The following is an 18,169-nucleotide window of genomic DNA, read 5'->3' on the forward strand; positions in this document are numbered from 1 at the left end:
CTCACCTCTCTCTCTCTCTCTCTCTCTCTCTCTCTCTCTCTCTCTCTCTCTCTCTCTCTCTCTCTCTCTCTCTCTCTCTCTCTCTCTCTCTCTCTCTCTCTCTCTCTCTCTCTCTCTCTCTCTCTCTCTCTCTCTCTTTTTGATGTGACAATATAAGTCTGAAAACTTTGTATTATTTAATCCATCATAACAGTGCGTCGTGAGATCATATCAACATTTTTAATCCTGTCCAAAGGCTCATACAGACTGGATACGGCTTTAAAAAAACAATTTAAATTAAAAAAAACAAAACAAAAACAAACATTCAATGAGAGCATCTAGATCGAATGCGTACGATACGTGCGTCTGCAAAACGCATGCGGCCAGCCGCATTCAAATAATCATATAGTTATAGTGTATATGTCCAAAACGCTAGCCGCAGACACATCATAAGCAATAGTCGGACCGCAAGTATGCTCCGCATACAATCTATTTGAGCCGTATGATCACAATCTATTTATATATATATATATATATGAAGCATCTATACAGTCACGTACAGACACGTACGTTGTAGGCCACGATTTCACTGCACCTGTATAACACGTACAAAGGCATACGTTTTACACCGCGATCCAAAGTATCTGTACAGTGACGTACATTTTAGGCCGCGATTTCACTGCACCTACACGAACAGGTACACAGTAGGCTACACAAACACGTACGCTTTAGACTGTTATTCCACTGCGTCTGTACAAACACGTACATACACGATTCCACCGAGTACAGTCACGTACTGTCATGTACGTTTTAGGTAGCAATTCCACTGCGTCTGTATAAATATGCACTGTCACGTACGTTTTAGGTAGCGATTCAGCTGCATCCGTCTACATAAACATTTACTGTCACATACACGTACGTTTTAGCCCGCAATTACCCTGCATCTACGCTACACAGACACATAGGTTTTAGCCCGCACTACACGTTTTAGCCCGCAATAAAAACGTATGTTTTAGCCCGCACTACACAGAAAACGTACGTTTTAGCCCGCAATTACCCTGTATCTACGCTACACAGACACATAGGTTTTAGCCCGCACTACACAGAAAACGTACGTTTTAGCCCGCAATAACCCTGCATCTACACTTCACAGAAAACGTATGTTTTAGCCCGCACTACACAGAAAACGTATGTTTTAGCCCGCAATTACCCTGTATCTACACTACACAGAAACGTATGTTTTAGCCCGCAATTACCCTGTATCTACACTTCACAGAAACGTACGTTTTAGCCCACAATTACCCTGTATCTACACTTCACAGAAACGTACGTTTTAGCCCGCAATTACCCTGTATCTACACTTCACAGAAACGTACGTTTTAGCCCACAATTACCCTGTATCTACACTTCACAGAAACGTATGTTTTAGCTCGCACTACACAGACGCGTACGTTTTAGGCAGCGATTTCAAGACATCTAAACAAACACGTTCGATTAGGCCGTGATTCCCCTACTTCTACATATCACATACAGACACTTACAGAGACGCACGTTTTACATAATTATAAATAGCACGTAAGAGAACATACACATTGTGATTACTGCTACGGACCGTGAAATACGTGATCGGGGGGAAACAGATACATGCCTTATACATTAATATGTTTTCTTCTACCATAAAACTCGCGGATGCAGTAAAATTGCTACCTAAGTCGTTAAACACACACACACGTATTTCTAAATTACCTACGTTAGTGTTTTTAGAGCAGTATAATCTTCGTATACAAGAAGTATGTTGTGAGACCATTGTTGCCCAGATGCCGTACCTAACTTAAACTAACTGGAGGTGCATAGTAACTGACACTTTGTATTTTTAAATAATATAAGGTTTTGTCCTCATAGAAAAAGACAAAAGGAGCACTTTTAAGCTTTAACAGGACGCGTATTTTTTCTGGGTCGGGCAGTCGCACCCCCTTCCCCGCCCTCAAGGCACGGCCCTGTTGTCTGTTCAGAAAGTTGTCAGTCCATCTACTGAAGTGTCGTCTGCTTCGGACACCAGCTGAGATCGAGGAATTTTACCATATCTGAAAACAAAGAACAATTTTGTTATTTCTTTATAATAATATAACAGTTTGTTTGCTTTGTTTAAAGACACCACTAGAGCACATTGATTTATTAATCATAGATTATAGGATCTCAAACATATGGTAATTTTGACACAGTCATAGAGAGGAAACCCGCTACATTTTCCCATTAGTAGCAAGGGATCTTTTATATGCACCATCCCACAGACAGGATAGCACACACCAGAGCCTTTGATATACCAGTCGTGGTGCACTGGCTGGAATGAGAAATAGGACAATGAGCCCATCGACGGGTACTTCACAGTGCCTAAAACACTGCATGCTAGATGAGGAATACGGGCATAGTCTTTACATGCATTTTGCGTTTGGTAAGTTTGTTTTTCTTTAATGACACCACTAGAGCACATTGATTTATTAATCATCGGCTATTGGGTGTCAAGCATTTGGTAATTTTGACATATTGTATTAGAGAGGAAACCCGCTAAATTTTTTCATTAGTACAGACAGGATGGCACATACCACGGCGTTTGATAGTGTCTTTTTCATTAGTACAGACAAGATGGCACATACCACGGCGTTTGATAGTGTATTTTTCATTAGTACAGACAGGATGGCACATACCACGGCGTTTGATAGTGCCTTTTTCATTAGTACAGACAGGATGGCACATACCACGGCGTTTGATAGTGTCTTTTTCATTAGTACAGACAGGATGGCACATACCACGGCGTTTGATAGTGTCTTTTTCATTAGTACAGACAGGATGGCACATACCACGGCGTTTGATAGTGCCTTTTTCATTAGTACAGACAGGATGGCACATACCACGGCGTTTGAGAGTGTCTTTTTCATTAGTACAGACAGGATGGCACATACCACGGCGTTTGATCGTGTCTTTTTCATTAGTACAGACAGGATGGCACATACCTCGGCGTTTGATAGTGTCTTTTTCATTAGTACAGACAGGATGGCACATACCTCGGCGTTTGATAGTGTCTTTTTCATTAGTACAGACAGGATGGCACATACCACGGCGTTTGATAGTGTCTTTTTCATTAGTACAGACAGGATGGCACATACCACGGCGTTTGATAGTGTCTTTTTCATTAGTACAGACAAGATGGCACATACCACGGCGTTTGATAGTGTCTTTTTCATTAGTACAGACAGGATAGCACATACCACGGCGTTTGATAGTGTCTTTTTCGGCTATTCCGTAATTATTGACGTAGTCATCTAAGGAAATCCTCTACGTCATTCCATTAGTAGCAAGGGGTCTATTTATATACAGTTTCTCCACAGGTCAGCACATACCAGGCACTACCTTTGATATACCAATCGTCGGGCACTGGTTGGTACGGGAAAAAAGTCATAGAGTCAGCCAAGGTGGTTCGATCCTACAACACAAGCACGCCCGTTCTGTACATATAGTGAATGCTACTTGACTGGCCGTTAAACAACATTAAATTTGATATCTTACAACGAGTTTTTTTCAAAACATATCTAACGAGCAAAAGTGAGTTGGATACGTTTATAAATGAGTTACACAATCATTTGCAATTAACGGTGACGGGTGTAGTATACTGTATTTGTGACATATACTTCCCAAACCCCCCAAATATTATTACGTTACTTGCGTACTCAGTTAATTTATACTTCTTAGGTAGTAATTGGTTTCGGTAGTGTTAATGTCAGTGGGCGGTTTAGCTTTGACGTCAAGACATGACTGTGGAACAACCAATCAGTTATCTTTAAATCGATCTCCAAGATAGGCTAAGTATCGCATGTGATGTCGCAAATCACAATGTTCTCTCAAATAGTTATTCAGAAATGTACGTGATATGACACAGTGTTTCACAAATGCGTGTCAAGAAATATACGTGATATATTTATTTACATTTTTAAAAGGATAGTTTCTCTCAGGAAAATTTAGGCAAATTTAGGTGTTCTTTCAAATGGGTTAATAAATGTACGTGATATGTTTATTTACATTTTTAAAAGGATACTTTCTCTCAGGAAAATTTAGGCAAATCACAGTGTTCTTTCAAATGTGTCAAGAAATGTACGTGATATGTTTATTTACCTTCTTTTAAAGAATATACTTCGCTTAGTTATTCAAATAGGTAGTATGAAATGTACAGTGGCGGATCCAGAAAATCCATTTAGGGGGCCCCCAATGACATGGGGCGGAATGCCAAGGGAACTTTTGGGGGAGGTTTGGAGGGGGATCGTAAAACAATGAAAATTGATATATAATAAAATTATAACTGTCGCAATTTTATTTTATTTTATTATTATTATTATTATTTTTTTTTTTTTTTTTTTTTTTTTTTTGGGGGGGGGGGGGGGGGGAGCCAGGCCCTTGACGCCGCCTGGATATGCCTCTGATGTACGTGATATACTGAACTCCAATAAAAACTCACCCGTCAGGATTGTAGTTGTAAAACAGATATGAGAAAAAACCCCCCACCCATATAACACATTCAACTGATTTGTATAACTGGGTGTATTCTGGTAAGCAATAGATATAACTCAACAATTGTATACAAAGATTAGGGTTATTGTGTGCTGTATGACAACCTCACACGCAATAGCGATAACAACTGAACATGGGGTTGTGTGTTTTCAATGGAAGGAAGGAAATATTTTATTTAACGACGCACTCAACACATTTTATTTACGCTTATATGGCGTCGGACATATGGTTAAGGACCACACAGATATAGAGAGAGGAAGGGATCTTTTACATACACCATCCCACAGGCAGGGTAGTACATACCACGGCCTTTGATATACCAATCGTGGTGCACTGGCTGGAACGAGAAATAGCCCAATAGGCCCACCGACGAGGATCGATCCCAGACCGATCGCGCTTTACCACTGGGCTCCGTCCCGCCCCGTTTTCAATGTAATTGAGTGTATAATGAATATTAATGTTAAGAACTCACCTCCCACCGGCCTCGATAGTGCCGTTGCTAAACCATCTGACAAAAGGATGGTAGGTATTGGGTTCGCACCCCGGTACCGGTTCCCATCCAGAGAGAGGTGTAACGACTCATCTGGTAGGCGTAAGGCTACTACACCCACTTCTCTCTAGCTAACTAACAACATGATATGACCTACTAACCTACTGTCCTGGACAGACAGCCCATAAAGGCGAGAGGTGTGCCCAGGACAGCGTGCTTGAACTTTAATTGGATATAAACAGAAAAATAAGTAAGACCCCCCACCCCCAAAAACAAAACAAAACCCCCCCCCCCCCCCCCCCAAAAAAAAAACCCCACACAAAAAAACAACAAAACAAAACAAAAACCGCTCACTTTCCGTAATCGTAGTTGTCATGCGCACGAAGACTCAGGGTGCTCCACTTCAGTTCCGGGTTTTTCATCTGGTCCTGTAGTCTGCGACTGAAAACAATACTGACAATAAAAATTACTATGTACACCTTGTAACTGTGACCAACTCCTGACATGACTACAACTGTTGTTTTACTTTCGCGCCGAGTATATTAGGTGGCATATTCAGGGTGAAATCGTGGTCACGACTTGGGGAGTTCAAATATAATAAACCTACCGGATCATTGTGGTTACAATGTCCATGCACACTGTATATGAATAGCCTAATACTAGTATTGCATTGTAAAACAAATGGATTAGACACAATCTAATTAAAATTAGCTCCACTGGTTAATTACTATTACCTGTGGATCTAACAGCACCCCGTTGGAGCTCATGTCCAGTTGATCTTTCATTCAACCAATCAAAACCTTACTTGCAAAATCATGCCAGTGATTTGAAAAGAATTTGAAGACATTCGAGATTATGCCGAGGGTATACGAAATGATTCGTATGAATTACGAAGTATGCCGAAACTAATTTCAATATAAAGTTGTATATAAAAGTCGTTTCAAGACGAAAAAAAACTATGATGGTATAGCCATAAAATCTATGTATAATAGTGTACAATCTAGAGTTTATTAGTGCACTTTTCCCCCTGTTTTTTAATGTTGAAATAGATCAACAAGTTCGCCTATTATATTTTTAGAATCTGTATGCTCCCGAATAACGCTAAAAAGCGAAGTATAATTGGTTGATATTTAAATTGTTATTTATAGATGAAATGTCACCTGGACATGGGAGTCTACGCAATGTTGTTAGATCTACTGGTAGACCAGTAGAGCTAAGTTTAATTATATTGGTTTAGACTGAATTGGGCGATTCGTCCGACCAACCACCCTCTTCAGCTTACGCCCCTGCAGTACACATTCTGAATTTGAAAGTCACGATGGTCGAGCTGTTAAGGATGCGGTTTGTTAATTACCAGGAGTCGGTGCAGTAGGCTCGAGTCTTGCCAGGTGACACCTTGTGTTTTTAACCATTACATAAATATAGATTTTGATATCAAAATTGTGCATGGCAATAAACAAGTTAAAGTTTTTTTGTTTAATGACACCACTAGAGCACATTGCTTGGATGTCAAACATTTTGGTGATTCTGCCATTTAGTTTTAGGGAGGAAACCCGCTACATTTTTCAATTAGTAACAAGGGACATTTTATATGCATCATCCCATAGACAGGATAACAAATAGCACGACCTTTGACATAACAGTCGTGGTGCACTGGAATTAGCCAGAACGAGAAATATCCCAATGGGTCCCCCGACGGGGATCGATCCTAGACCGACCCCGGATCAAGCGAGCGCTTCACCACGGGGCTACGTCCCGCCCAGAACGAGGTTTAACGACTCAATGGGTACGTGTAAGACCACTACATCCTCTTTTCTCTCATCACTAACACACTGTCCTGGACAGATAGCCCAGACAGCTGAGGTGTGTGTCCAGGACAGCGTGCTTGAACTTTAATTGAATATAAGCACGGAAATAAGTTGAAATGGATTAATGAACAGGAGTGGAGAGTATGGGGATTTAAACCTATGTAAGGACCGTAGCCATACACCTTTCCCCATTTCCAACTGGGGAAATAATAATCTATTTGCCAATGTGAATAATAAATCTTGAAATTTAGTTAAAGTTTTTTGTGTGTGTTTAACGACACTACTAGAGTACATTGATTAATTAATCATCGGCTATTAGATGTCGAACATTTGATAATTCTGAGTAAACCTGCTAGATGTTTTCCATCAGCAGCAAGACATCTTTTATATGCACTTTTAGAAAGGAAAGCACATACCACGGCCTTTGACCAGTTGTGGTGCACTGGTTGGAACGAGAATGGATCCACCGAGGTGATTCGATCCTGTGACGCCATCACCTCAGGCGAGCACTCACCCGACTGAGGAAAATCCCGTCCTAAGTGGCTTGAAAGGCCAATGAGTAACCAAACAAAGTGTAAACAAGTAATAAATGTTTATTTAAGAAACACATAAATATATAATTTATATACCCCGACACTGGAGTATTCTCAACAGTTTTCCTTATTTCTGTGTAATTTAATGTAATTTCTATATTACCTTACCATAATCTCTTTATAGAAACGGGCAGATACCACAATATTGACAGGAATAATAGAATTTGTAGTTTATGCAAAATGAATGTAGTAGAAGACGAATATCACTTTGTTCTAGTGTGTCCTTTGTACAGTAACATTAGCGATAAATATATTAAACCTTTTTATTATAATAAACCATCAACATTTAAATTAACGCAACTGCTGTCCAGCGACAATTCAAAACAGCTAATTATATTGTGTAAGTATTTGAACACTGCTACCACGCATAGAACAGACAACATAGATACATGACATATGTTATTATATTGTATATTATTGCTATGCGTGTATTACCCATTTACTATAGAATTTTATCAATTGTAACCCGATGCTGCATACCATTCCCAGCAATGTGCAATCTATATCTACATCTCTCTCTCTCTCGCTCGCTCTCTCCTCTCTACACTCTGCTCATCTCTCGTCTCTCTCTCTCTCTCTCTCGATCTCTCATCTCTCTGGCTCCTCTCAACTCTCTCTCTCTCTCTCTCTCTCTCTCTCTCTCTCCCTCGCTCTCCTCTCACCTCTCCTCTCTCTCTCTCTCTCTCCTCGCTCTATATATATATATATATATATATTATATTGTATATACATACATGTATATATATATACATACACTGTATATCTATCTATCTATCTATCTATCTATCTATCTATCTATCTATCTATTCTACAATACTGACATTAATAATATTATAAAACGTCACAACCTTCCACTTACTTAAACTGAAACGGCGTGTCATACAGAACTTCCGTTATGTCTTCTCTGCTGCGCCACCTGGCGTAGACATCCTCGTAGAAAGAAGGGTTGATAAATGTGCTGTGTATTTCCGGTTTTGCGTAGTGGACGCTTCCGGAATCGTTGCCCATGGCTCTGTGTTGGCGTTCCCTCTCGACGGCGAAGTAAGGGTTTTCCAGATCCTCCCCCTGGTACGAGTCTATGGTCGCATCCTCTGATTCCCTGAAACATAGTGATTGTTTTTGTAAGGGGGTAGGCTGATTTGTGTCCGAAATAAACGAAAATGTCCGGATCTGGATGACAAAGTTTATTCAGAATTGTAAGTTAAAAAAAGGTCAGACATGGGGATAATAAATGCAAAGAGCGTCGCATTTATGTTACATACAATTTTAATATTTGAGCTATGGGCCCAAAATGTTCACTAAAGGTGGCAAATATCCATATGGTAATGGGTGTGAAATATCAAAGTTAAATCACACATAAAAAAAAAAAAAAAAAAAAAAAAAAAAATCATATTCTGTAGGGTTATATGTTTGTTGTTTGTTTGTTTGTTTTGTTTTGTTGTTTGTTTGTTTTTGTCGTTTTGTGTTGTTTGTTTGTGTTTTTGTTTTGTTTAGTTTTTTGTTTGTTTGTTCTTTCTTTTTTTCTTTTCTTTTTTCTTTTTTTTTTTTTTTTTTTTTTCTTTTTCTTTTCTTTTTTTGGGGGGGGGGGGGGAGGAGGAGCAGCCGCTATGATTTTAGGGGAGTGTAACGATACGATACGCATCATGATATCCACCCCTAGATACGATAACAATCGCGAATATTAAACCTATTTAAAAATTTAACGTGATAATTTTTTGACGTTCATGGAAGTATGAACCACAAAAAGCACTTTTACGGATGGCCTAGTGGAGTGGCGTTCCTCCTAAAGACGGGCACGTGAGAATGGACCATGGAATCAATCACGACTTTGGCTAACATCCTTTCGACCTGCCTTGTGCAGAGATACGATTTTGATCACGGAATACGGTTTTGTCATTCAAATTATTCACTGTATCGTTAGCACGTTAACGCGAAGTGTGTCAAACGTAATTTTTACTTTAATAAAAATAACGAAATTAAATAATACAGCACGCACTGTCCTGATAGTTTGTCACGTGGTTTGCAGCACATCAGACGACAGATGATGGCGGCGACGACGATGACGACGAGACCGCAACATCCCGAGAGAACGCCGATCAGCAGCTGCGTGGACATAGGTATACCAACTATAGGTCCTCCTGTAATCACAGAACAAAGATGGAATATCTCTTTAATGACAACTCGGTACATTTTAACAGAGAGAGAGAGAGAGAGAGAGAGAGAGAGAGAGAGAGAGAGAGAGAGAGAGAGAGAGAGAGAGAGAGAGAGAGAGAGAGAGAGAGAGAGGAGAGATGGTGAAGGAGATATATCAGCAAAGAGACAGAGAGAGGAGAGAGAGAGAGAGAGAGGAGAGAGGAGCGAAGCGAGAGAGAGGGATGGATGAGAGAGGGGAGAAGAGGGAGCGTGAGGATAGAGGACAGAGAGAGAGAGAGATTACAACAATACAGACCAACACACAGTGAGAGAGAGAGAGAGAGATAGAGGTGAGGAAGGAGAGAGGAGGATGAGGAGGAGAGAGAATGGTGGGTAGAGAGAGAGAGAGAGAGAGAAAAGAGAGAGCGAGAGAGAGAGGATAAAGGGAGGAAGAGGGGGAGGGAGGAAAGGAGAGAGAGAGATGAGAGAAAGAGAGAGAGAGAAAGCGAGAGAGAGAGGAGAGAGAGAAGAAGAGAAAGAGAGAGAGAGGAAGGAGAGAAAGAGAGAGAGAGACACAAAACAACACAGAGAGGGATACCATGTGGAGAGAGAGAGGGTGGGGAGGAACAAAGCAGGAGAGAAGAGAGAGAGAGAGAGAGAGAGAGGAGCAGAGAGAGAGGTCGGGGGGAGGGAGAGGAGAGAGAGAGAGAGATGAAAGAGAGAGAGAGAGAGAGAGAGGAGGAGGGAGGGTGGGGAGGAAGGAGAGAGATGTCCCTACGGACTAGGGTAAGGTACATATAAAAAGATCCCTTGCTTAAATGTATTGGGTTTTCAATTACGAGTATATTTCTGGTAGTCTCGTGTAACAAAATACACTTTAACCCATCAACCAAATTTACAGATTGTAAGTGTAAATGTAAAAATAGAACAGTATATCTGTCCCAAACACGACGTGACCATTGCGTAATATGTAAATTTTAATAGCAATAATATTATTGGACAAACCTTGTATTTCGCAATGAGGACGTGACCCATTCCAGTGACCTCTGTCTTCACACTTGAGTACATCCGGACCTTTTAGTCGAGAGCCTGCACGACAGCTGATGTGTACCACGGTGCCTACGTCACGACTTCTTGTGCTTAAGATGATGTTGTCGTCATAGAAACCATGTTGGATGCCAACTGGCGGGCAAAAGGTTATCGGAACTAAAAGAAAAATTGTTTATTAGGATAAATCTTTTTCCCTGGGGGTCTCCCTCTGTCCTGGTCTGTCTCTCTGTCTCTGTCTCCTGTCTGCTGTCCTCTCATGTCTCTCTCTCTGTCTGTCTGTCTGTCTCTCTTTACCACAGAGCTCGAACTTAACGACGGCAGTTGCCGTTGTTGAGATATAAATTGCCGTAGGGTGTGAGCATCACCAACGACACAAAAGTGCTGTCGTTAATGATGGCAAACTGTATATGCCTGGTGTACATTATCTGCCAGTATATAACATTAGTACATTTTAGTCTTATTTATTTGCTGCAAAACCACACAAAAAAACCATTGCCGCGGGCAGTCTTTAAATTACCATCGATGGTCCGTTTGACCCACGGCAATTTTGTTTTTAACAAATTCTTAAATTCGATCCCTAACACCACACAACACACATACAACATGAACCCCCTTCCCAGGATATATATTTAGCAACCCCCATCGGGGAGAGGGGAAAGTTACCTGGGGAAAATAAATGTACACATCACAACCCAACCCACCCCCCCCCCCCCCCCCCCCCCCCCCCCCCCCCCCCCCCGAAGACCCGTGGGGCCCGTAGCACATGCTACATGCGCTACTAGGATAAACCGGCTCTGCATAGGCGCGCGCGCGCACACACACACATACACACACGAAACAACACACGCACCCCACGCACAACAACAACAACAACACACCATACATACACACAGCACAACACAACACAACACAACACAAACACACACATACGCACACTCTAATACAGAGGGAGGGTGCTAGGAGTGCACACTATCTGAACTTCAATATTTGGATCAGCTGATGTTTCCTGGTTGTCTATCATACGCATAATTCATGTTAGTGTACTGTGACATACTCTAGCTACTATGTTTAAAGAAAACCCCGACTACAACTGTCACAACAGCAGCGGCAAAAAGACAACTAAACAACAACAAACACCCACTCCCATCCCCACCCCCCCCCCCACCCACCCCCCCAAAAAAAAAAAAAAAAAAAAAAAAACAAGAAGAAGAGAGAAACACCCAAGAAAACAAAACAACAGCAAAAAACAACCCCAGCACCTCCCTTGTTTGCTCCAAACAAAAGACACAACTTCCCCTTCCCCCAAACCCCCCAACCCCCCCCAAACAAAACAACCCCACAAACACAATCAACAACCCGCCCCCCAAAAACGCCCAACCCACTAAACAAGCAAATACAAATCCAATGACCTAATGACACACACACACCGGATGTTCCAGCAAGTCATTTCTATGGTTATCAATAGAATATAAGTCCGTTTTACGCGTATGTCTTCCGCTTACCGCGTCAAACACAGCGGACACGGAAACCAAGCCTTGTGGCCAAGTCACCATGAATGGCTGAGAGCGGACACTTCTAGTGTACTAAACAATGACGAGACAGGGACAGATCCAGGATATATTTGTGGATTAGACTCAGGGAGAAACGGACACATGGAACAATTCGTGAAAAGGACAGCCCAATAAACAACAACAACAACAACAACGACGACGACAACGACAACAACAACATTTAAGCAAGCAACTTCTAAATCAATTCACCTGCTCAACCAATCAAATTTTAATCGATCCAGCAATTTAACTAATCAAATTCTAATCAATTCATCGATTCAATCAATCAAATTCTAGTCTATTCCTCGATTCTTACAATAAAATTCTATCCAATTCATCGATTCAACCAATCAAATTCTAATTAATTCATCGATTCAACCAATCAAATCTAACCAAATTAATAGATTCGACCAGTAAAATTTCTAAAGAATTCGTTGATTCAACCAATCAAATTCTAATCAATGCATCTGTTCAACCAATCAAATTCTAATCAATGCATCTGTTCAACCAATCAAATTCTAATCAATGCATCTGTTCAACCATTCAAATTCTAATCAATGCATCTGTTCAACCATTCAAATTCTAATCAATGCATCTGTCCAACCAATCAAATTCTAATCAATGCATCTGTTCAATCATTCAAATTCTAATCAATGCATCTGTTCAACCATTCAAATTCCAACCAATTTATTGGTTCAGCCAGTCAATCGATGGATGGTAATACTAAATGGTGGTGATGGTGGTGGTGGTGGTGGTGGTGGTTATGGTGGCGGTGGTGATGGTGATAGTGGTGGTGGTGGTGGTGGTGGTGGTGGTGGTGGTGGTGGTGGTGGTGATATTGCACAAACACCCAGGGCTCGAAACTCGCCAAAAAAATTGGCGGCCGAAAAAAAAAAAATGGATGTTGGCAGAATTAGAGAAAGCGAACCACGAACCACGATCAAGATTTTAATGTGGAATAAATATATGCAATACAAATATTAATAGTGGCTCATATGTTATAGCTCAAAAGAAAATCGACGAAATAATATTATTTGGCCAACTAACACCATTATAATTATTATTTTTATTTTTTTTTAAATCGCCGAAACGGTACATTGGTCGCATTTGGCGACCTGGCCACAGGCCGTTTCGATCCCTGACACCCACACCCTAAATACAGATGTACTACCAACATCGGTGGTATAGTGTTAAGCCATTTGGACTTAAGGCTGATAGATACTGGGTTCGCCTCCCGGCACCAGAGCGAGTACTTATAACGATTCAAAGTGTAGGTACAAGGCCACTACACCGACTTCTCTCTCACTAACCATAAACAACGCAATAACAATAGATGTTTAACGACACCCCAGCACGAAAAAATACATCGGATGTCAAACTATGGTACAAACAACTCAAAACCGGCCGCGATGGCGCAGTGGTTAAGCCATCGGACTACAGGCTGGTAGGTACATGGTTCGCAGCCCGGTACCGGCTCCAACCCAGAGCGAGTTCCTAAGGGTTCAGTGGGTAGGTGTAAGGCCACTACACCCTCTTCTCTCTCACTAACCACTAACCAACTAACAACTAACCCTCTGTCCTGGACAGACAGCCAAGATAGCTGAGGTGTGTGTGCCCAGGACAGCGTGATTGAACCTTAATTGGATATAAGCACGAAAATAAGTTGAAATGGAAAAACTCAAACCCACTGTCGTAAATCGTGGCCCTGATCAGATAGCCCAGGTAGCCGAGGTGTGTGCCCAGGACAGCGTGCTTGAACCTTAATTCGATATAGACATGGAAATAAGTATATATAACAAAATAAGTATATCTTAGCGCTAAGATCACCGTAAGTGTATACGGTAGTTACGCATTGATCGCTTCGTAAAACGGAGCCCTGTACTTACGATCAACTGTATGTTCCCTATAAACCTGAGTCACATTCTCGTTATAGACTGGCGTAACGTCCGTCACATTAACTACTTCCGGTGCCGACGTGGAATTGTTGACGTTACTTCTCGTTACTAGGATGGAAGGATCTATGACGCTGGTGGCGTGCATTGGTGGGATCGTTGTCGACGTTGATGCTGTTGTTGTTGACGTCGCCATGGTGATGGTTGAACTATATATCGTTCGTTATTTCTGGTTCGAAAGTTTTCGCCTCAGCGTTACGTCATGGTTCCATGTTTCCATACTGTCGTCATTTCCGTTTTTGTTTTTTTTTAAATTGCGAAATTTAGAGGATATGCATTGCAGAGGATGGAACTGAATTCCTTTTAGCTATGACTGCGTCATGTCAGAGAATGTTGATAGTTTACGCAACACATGGATGCTGAAAAGAAAAAAAGAGAAAAGAATAGCTAATTGAGAGCTTGTTTAACAAAGATGTTTGTGACTATTGGATTTCAACATTTGGATTTCAAACATTTAGTAATTTTGACATACAGTCTTAGAGATGAAACCCGCTACATTTTTCTAGTAGTAACAAGGGATCTTTTGTATGCACCATCCCACAGACATGATAGCATATACCACAACCTTTGATATACCAGTCGTGGTGCACGGGCTAGGGCGAGAAATAGCCAAATAAGCCCACCGACGGGGATCGATCCTAGACCGACCGCGCATCAAGCGAGCGTTTTACTATTGGGCTACGTCCGGCCCAGAAAAGAATAGTTGATTGAGAGCTTGTTTAACAAAGATGTTTGTTTTGTTGATGTCATCATCGACTATTGGATTTCAACATTTTAATTTCAAACATTTGTTAAGTTTTTTCGGTTTTTTACGTTAAATGTTTTACGCATCATCTCAAAGACAGGACAGCACGCACCGCGGTCTTTGATATACCAGTCGTGGTGCACTGGCTGGAACGAGAAATAGCCCAAATAGAACCACCGACGGGGATCGATCCTAAACCGACCGCGCATAAGGCGAGCACTTTACCACCAGACTGCGCCCCGTCCCTTGTTTAGTAACACCATGGCATATTAAAATATATAATATACATGTAATATCTAATTAAGTCAAATTAATCAACTTCAAGCATGTTGTCTGGGGCTATTGAGCTGTTTGCGATGTCCGCATATGAGAAAGGTAAATATTATCTGTAATATACACAGGGGCAAATCCATGATTTTATAAAGAGGTGTGTGTCACAAAATTATAAAAAGGGCAATTTGAGTTTGTCGAAAGCAGATAAGCCGATCTGTTAGAATTACAGGGTAGCTTCATTCCTACCCACCCACCCCCCACCCCCACCCCACCCCCTCCTGCGCGTGCTGTAACCTCAACGTGGTGCAGGGGTGTAACATTCTCTTTGAGAATGGCCAATACAGCACAATTTGAAATTTTTAGTAAAAGTCAGTATCTATCTATGATATTTGTATTTTTGCACAGTTCTTTACACTGTGTTTTAGTGTAATTGTTGAATTTTTATATTGATGTTGATCATCAAATGTTTGTTCCATTTACCATAGTTTGACACCCAATAGCCGATGTATTTTTCGTGCTGGGGTGTCGTTAAACATTCATTCATTCATTCCTACCCCAGAGCAGACAATGTCCCATACGCATAAGCGGTTATGGAAAGAAAGAAAGAAATGTTTTATTTAACGACGCACTGAACACATTTTATTTGCGGTTATACGGCATCAGACATCTGGTTAAAGACCACACAGATATTGAGAGAGGAAACCCGCTGTCGCCACTTCATGGGCTACTCTTTTTGATTTTGTATACACCATCCCGCAGACATAGTAGTACACACCACGGCCTTTGATATACCAGTCGTGGTGCACTGGCTGGAACGATAAATAGCCCAATGAGCCCACCGATGGGGATCGATCCCAGACCGACCGCGCATCGAGCGAGCGCTTTACCACTGGGCTACGTCCCACCCCAAAGTAGTTATGGAGTACAGATACTACCATCTGCATGCTCACTAAATGGAATGAATGGTATGTATTTAGCACACTGTCTCTGACCTCTGACCTGGACCTTGACATAATTAATCACATTCAGTAAATAATTCGTTAAATAGAAATAGATTAACGTGAAATGGTGATCCGATAAGGTCACCAAGAGAGACACAAATGTATGTGACAAGCATTTTTGTCTTTTAGTATACATAGTATACGTACGAACACACGCACACGCACGCACACACATCCACATATGTACATACATACATACCATACATACATCAATACATACATATACATATACATATACATATACATACATACATATATATATATATATATATATATATATATATATATATATATATATATATATATAAAGGAAATTTAAACATCGTGGTAATAGAAAGAAGTGTTTTATTTAACGACGCACTCAACACATTTTATTTACGGTTATATGGCGTCAGACATATGGTTAAGGACCACACAGAGTTTGAGAGGAAACCCGCTGTCGCCACTACATGGGCTACTCTTCCGATTAGCAGCAAGGGATCTTTTATTTGCGCTTCCCACAGGCAGGATAGCACAAACCATGGCCTTTGTTGAACCAGTTATGGATCACTGATCGGGTCAAGTGGTTTACACCTACCCACTGAGCCTTGCGGAGCACTCACTCAGGGTTTGGTGTCGGTATCTGGATTAAAAATCCCATTTCTCGACTGGGATCCGAACCCAGTACCTACCAGCCTGTAGACCGATGGCCTGCCACGACGCCACCGAGGCCGGTCGTGGTAATAGAGCGCCTGTTTTAATTTTCGCTCAGGAAATGACAAATTAAACATTAAGTTTACTCCTGCCATTAAATCAACAATTATGTCACTTTAATTCACTGTGTTAAACAAGAGCTGTACACGCGGCGTTAAACAACTGTTGACTCGCTGTCACAGACGTGGTTTTAGGTGTTGGTGAACACGCCGTCGCCGACATTGTTTACAAGTATACGTGTACCAGGGCCCAATTTCATAATACATCGCAAAACTAGTTTGCCACGTAAACATCACCACTCTACTGCTAAACCACAATTCGTATCACTATTAAAGTAGAACTAATATAGTTTGAAGGACACACATTTCATTTTCTTTTATCTTTAAAATGCTCCATTTTCCGTAATATTTCTTTCATAAAATAGTCACCATACACCACTAGTCGCAAACGTAAAGGTAACGGTGTTTTGGGAAATTGGCTCCAGTGTTCACAAACGCATAAGACATTTTGTAGTTTGTATTTTCTTCCTGTCTATCCTTACTTTCATGCTTATATTCAATTAAGGTTCAAGCATGCTGTCCTGGGCATACACCTCAGCTATCAGGACTGTCTGTCCAGGACAGTGGGTTAGTTGTTAGTTAGTAATGGTTAGTGAGAGAGAAGAGGGTGTCGTGGTCTTACACCTACCCATTGAGTCGTTAAAACTCGCTCTGGGTGGGATCGAACCCTGTACTTACCAGCCGTATGTCCGATGACTTAACCACGACACCACCGAGGCTGGTGAGTAGATTGTTAATTTAACTCGAAGAATATTAAATAAATAAATAAATAATGCTGCCGTTGTTGCTGTTGCTACTACCTCTCAAGAACAAGTGTCGACGCTATCATATACGAATGACAACAGTGATTACAATGGTAATATAATTGCAATACTTAACGGACAACTCACACAACAACAATAACAATAACAATAACAATAACAATAACAATAACAACAACAACAACAACAACAACAGCATTAACAACAACAATAACAGTAGCAACAATAATAACGATATTTACGGAATAATGTTACCATCGGAAACACGGCACGACTAACCTTTCAGCTGCGATCGGAAAGTATACTCCTTCTGGTTGGACGTATTGAAGGATTCTCCTCAAAGCAAAAACTCTTAGGTGACGTCACTTCCCGTAAATCAGAACCAGAAGGTAATTAATCATATCATGCTAAAGGCGACTACACACAATAATATCCGGTTTGGAACGTGACTTTCCTAATGTTGAGACTAATGAATTTTGTTCAATTTAGTTTGATGATTATCCGCGTTTTCTTTTCTTTGAA

General features: G+C 41.0%; 1 protein-coding gene across 2 annotated transcripts; it reads right to left on the reverse strand.

Annotated features, from left to right (window-relative positions):
• Window positions 1-1,218: 1,218 nt before the first annotated feature.
• Window positions 1,219-17,966, reverse strand: LOC121373824. 2 transcript variants are annotated; one of them, XM_041500602.1, is made up of 7 exons: window positions 17,927-17,966; window positions 14,050-14,474; window positions 10,569-10,769; window positions 9,427-9,568; window positions 8,290-8,529; window positions 5,384-5,470; window positions 1,219-2,063 (listed from the first exon to the last, which is right to left on the reverse strand). In XM_041500602.1, the coding sequence occupies exons 2-7, from the start codon at window positions 14,249-14,251 to the stop codon at window positions 1,988-1,990; spliced, it is 948 nt and encodes a 315-aa protein (XP_041356536.1). In that variant the 5' UTR covers window positions 14,252-14,474; window positions 17,927-17,966; the 3' UTR covers window positions 1,219-1,987. The 2 variants fall into 2 exon arrangements, with proteins under 2 accessions (XP_041356536.1, XP_041356535.1); XM_041500601.1 differs by having other exon boundaries at window positions 5,384-5,482.
• Between the last annotated feature and the right edge of the window lie 203 nt (window positions 17,967-18,169).

The sequence above is a fragment of the Gigantopelta aegis genome, chromosome 5 (genome assembly GCF_016097555.1).
Source record: "Gigantopelta aegis isolate Gae_Host chromosome 5, Gae_host_genome, whole genome shotgun sequence".
NCBI classification, from domain to species: Eukaryota; Metazoa; Mollusca; class Gastropoda; order Neomphalida; family Peltospiridae; genus Gigantopelta; species Gigantopelta aegis.

Bases quoted from the DNA above. Each gene is read 5' to 3' on its own strand.
- LOC121373824 (XM_041500601.1), bottom strand. From the start codon at position 14,251: ATGGCGACGTCAACAACAACAGCATCAACGTCGACAACGATCCCACCA. The intron at 10,770-14,049 runs GTAAGTACAGGG...TTTTTCTTTTAG, and splicing joins TAGGGAACATACAGTTGATC to TTCCGATAACCTTTTGCCCG. The intron at 8,530-9,426 runs GTGCGTGCTGTA...ACTATGTTTCAG, and splicing joins CGTGACAAACTATCAGGACA to GGAATCAGAGGATGCGACCA.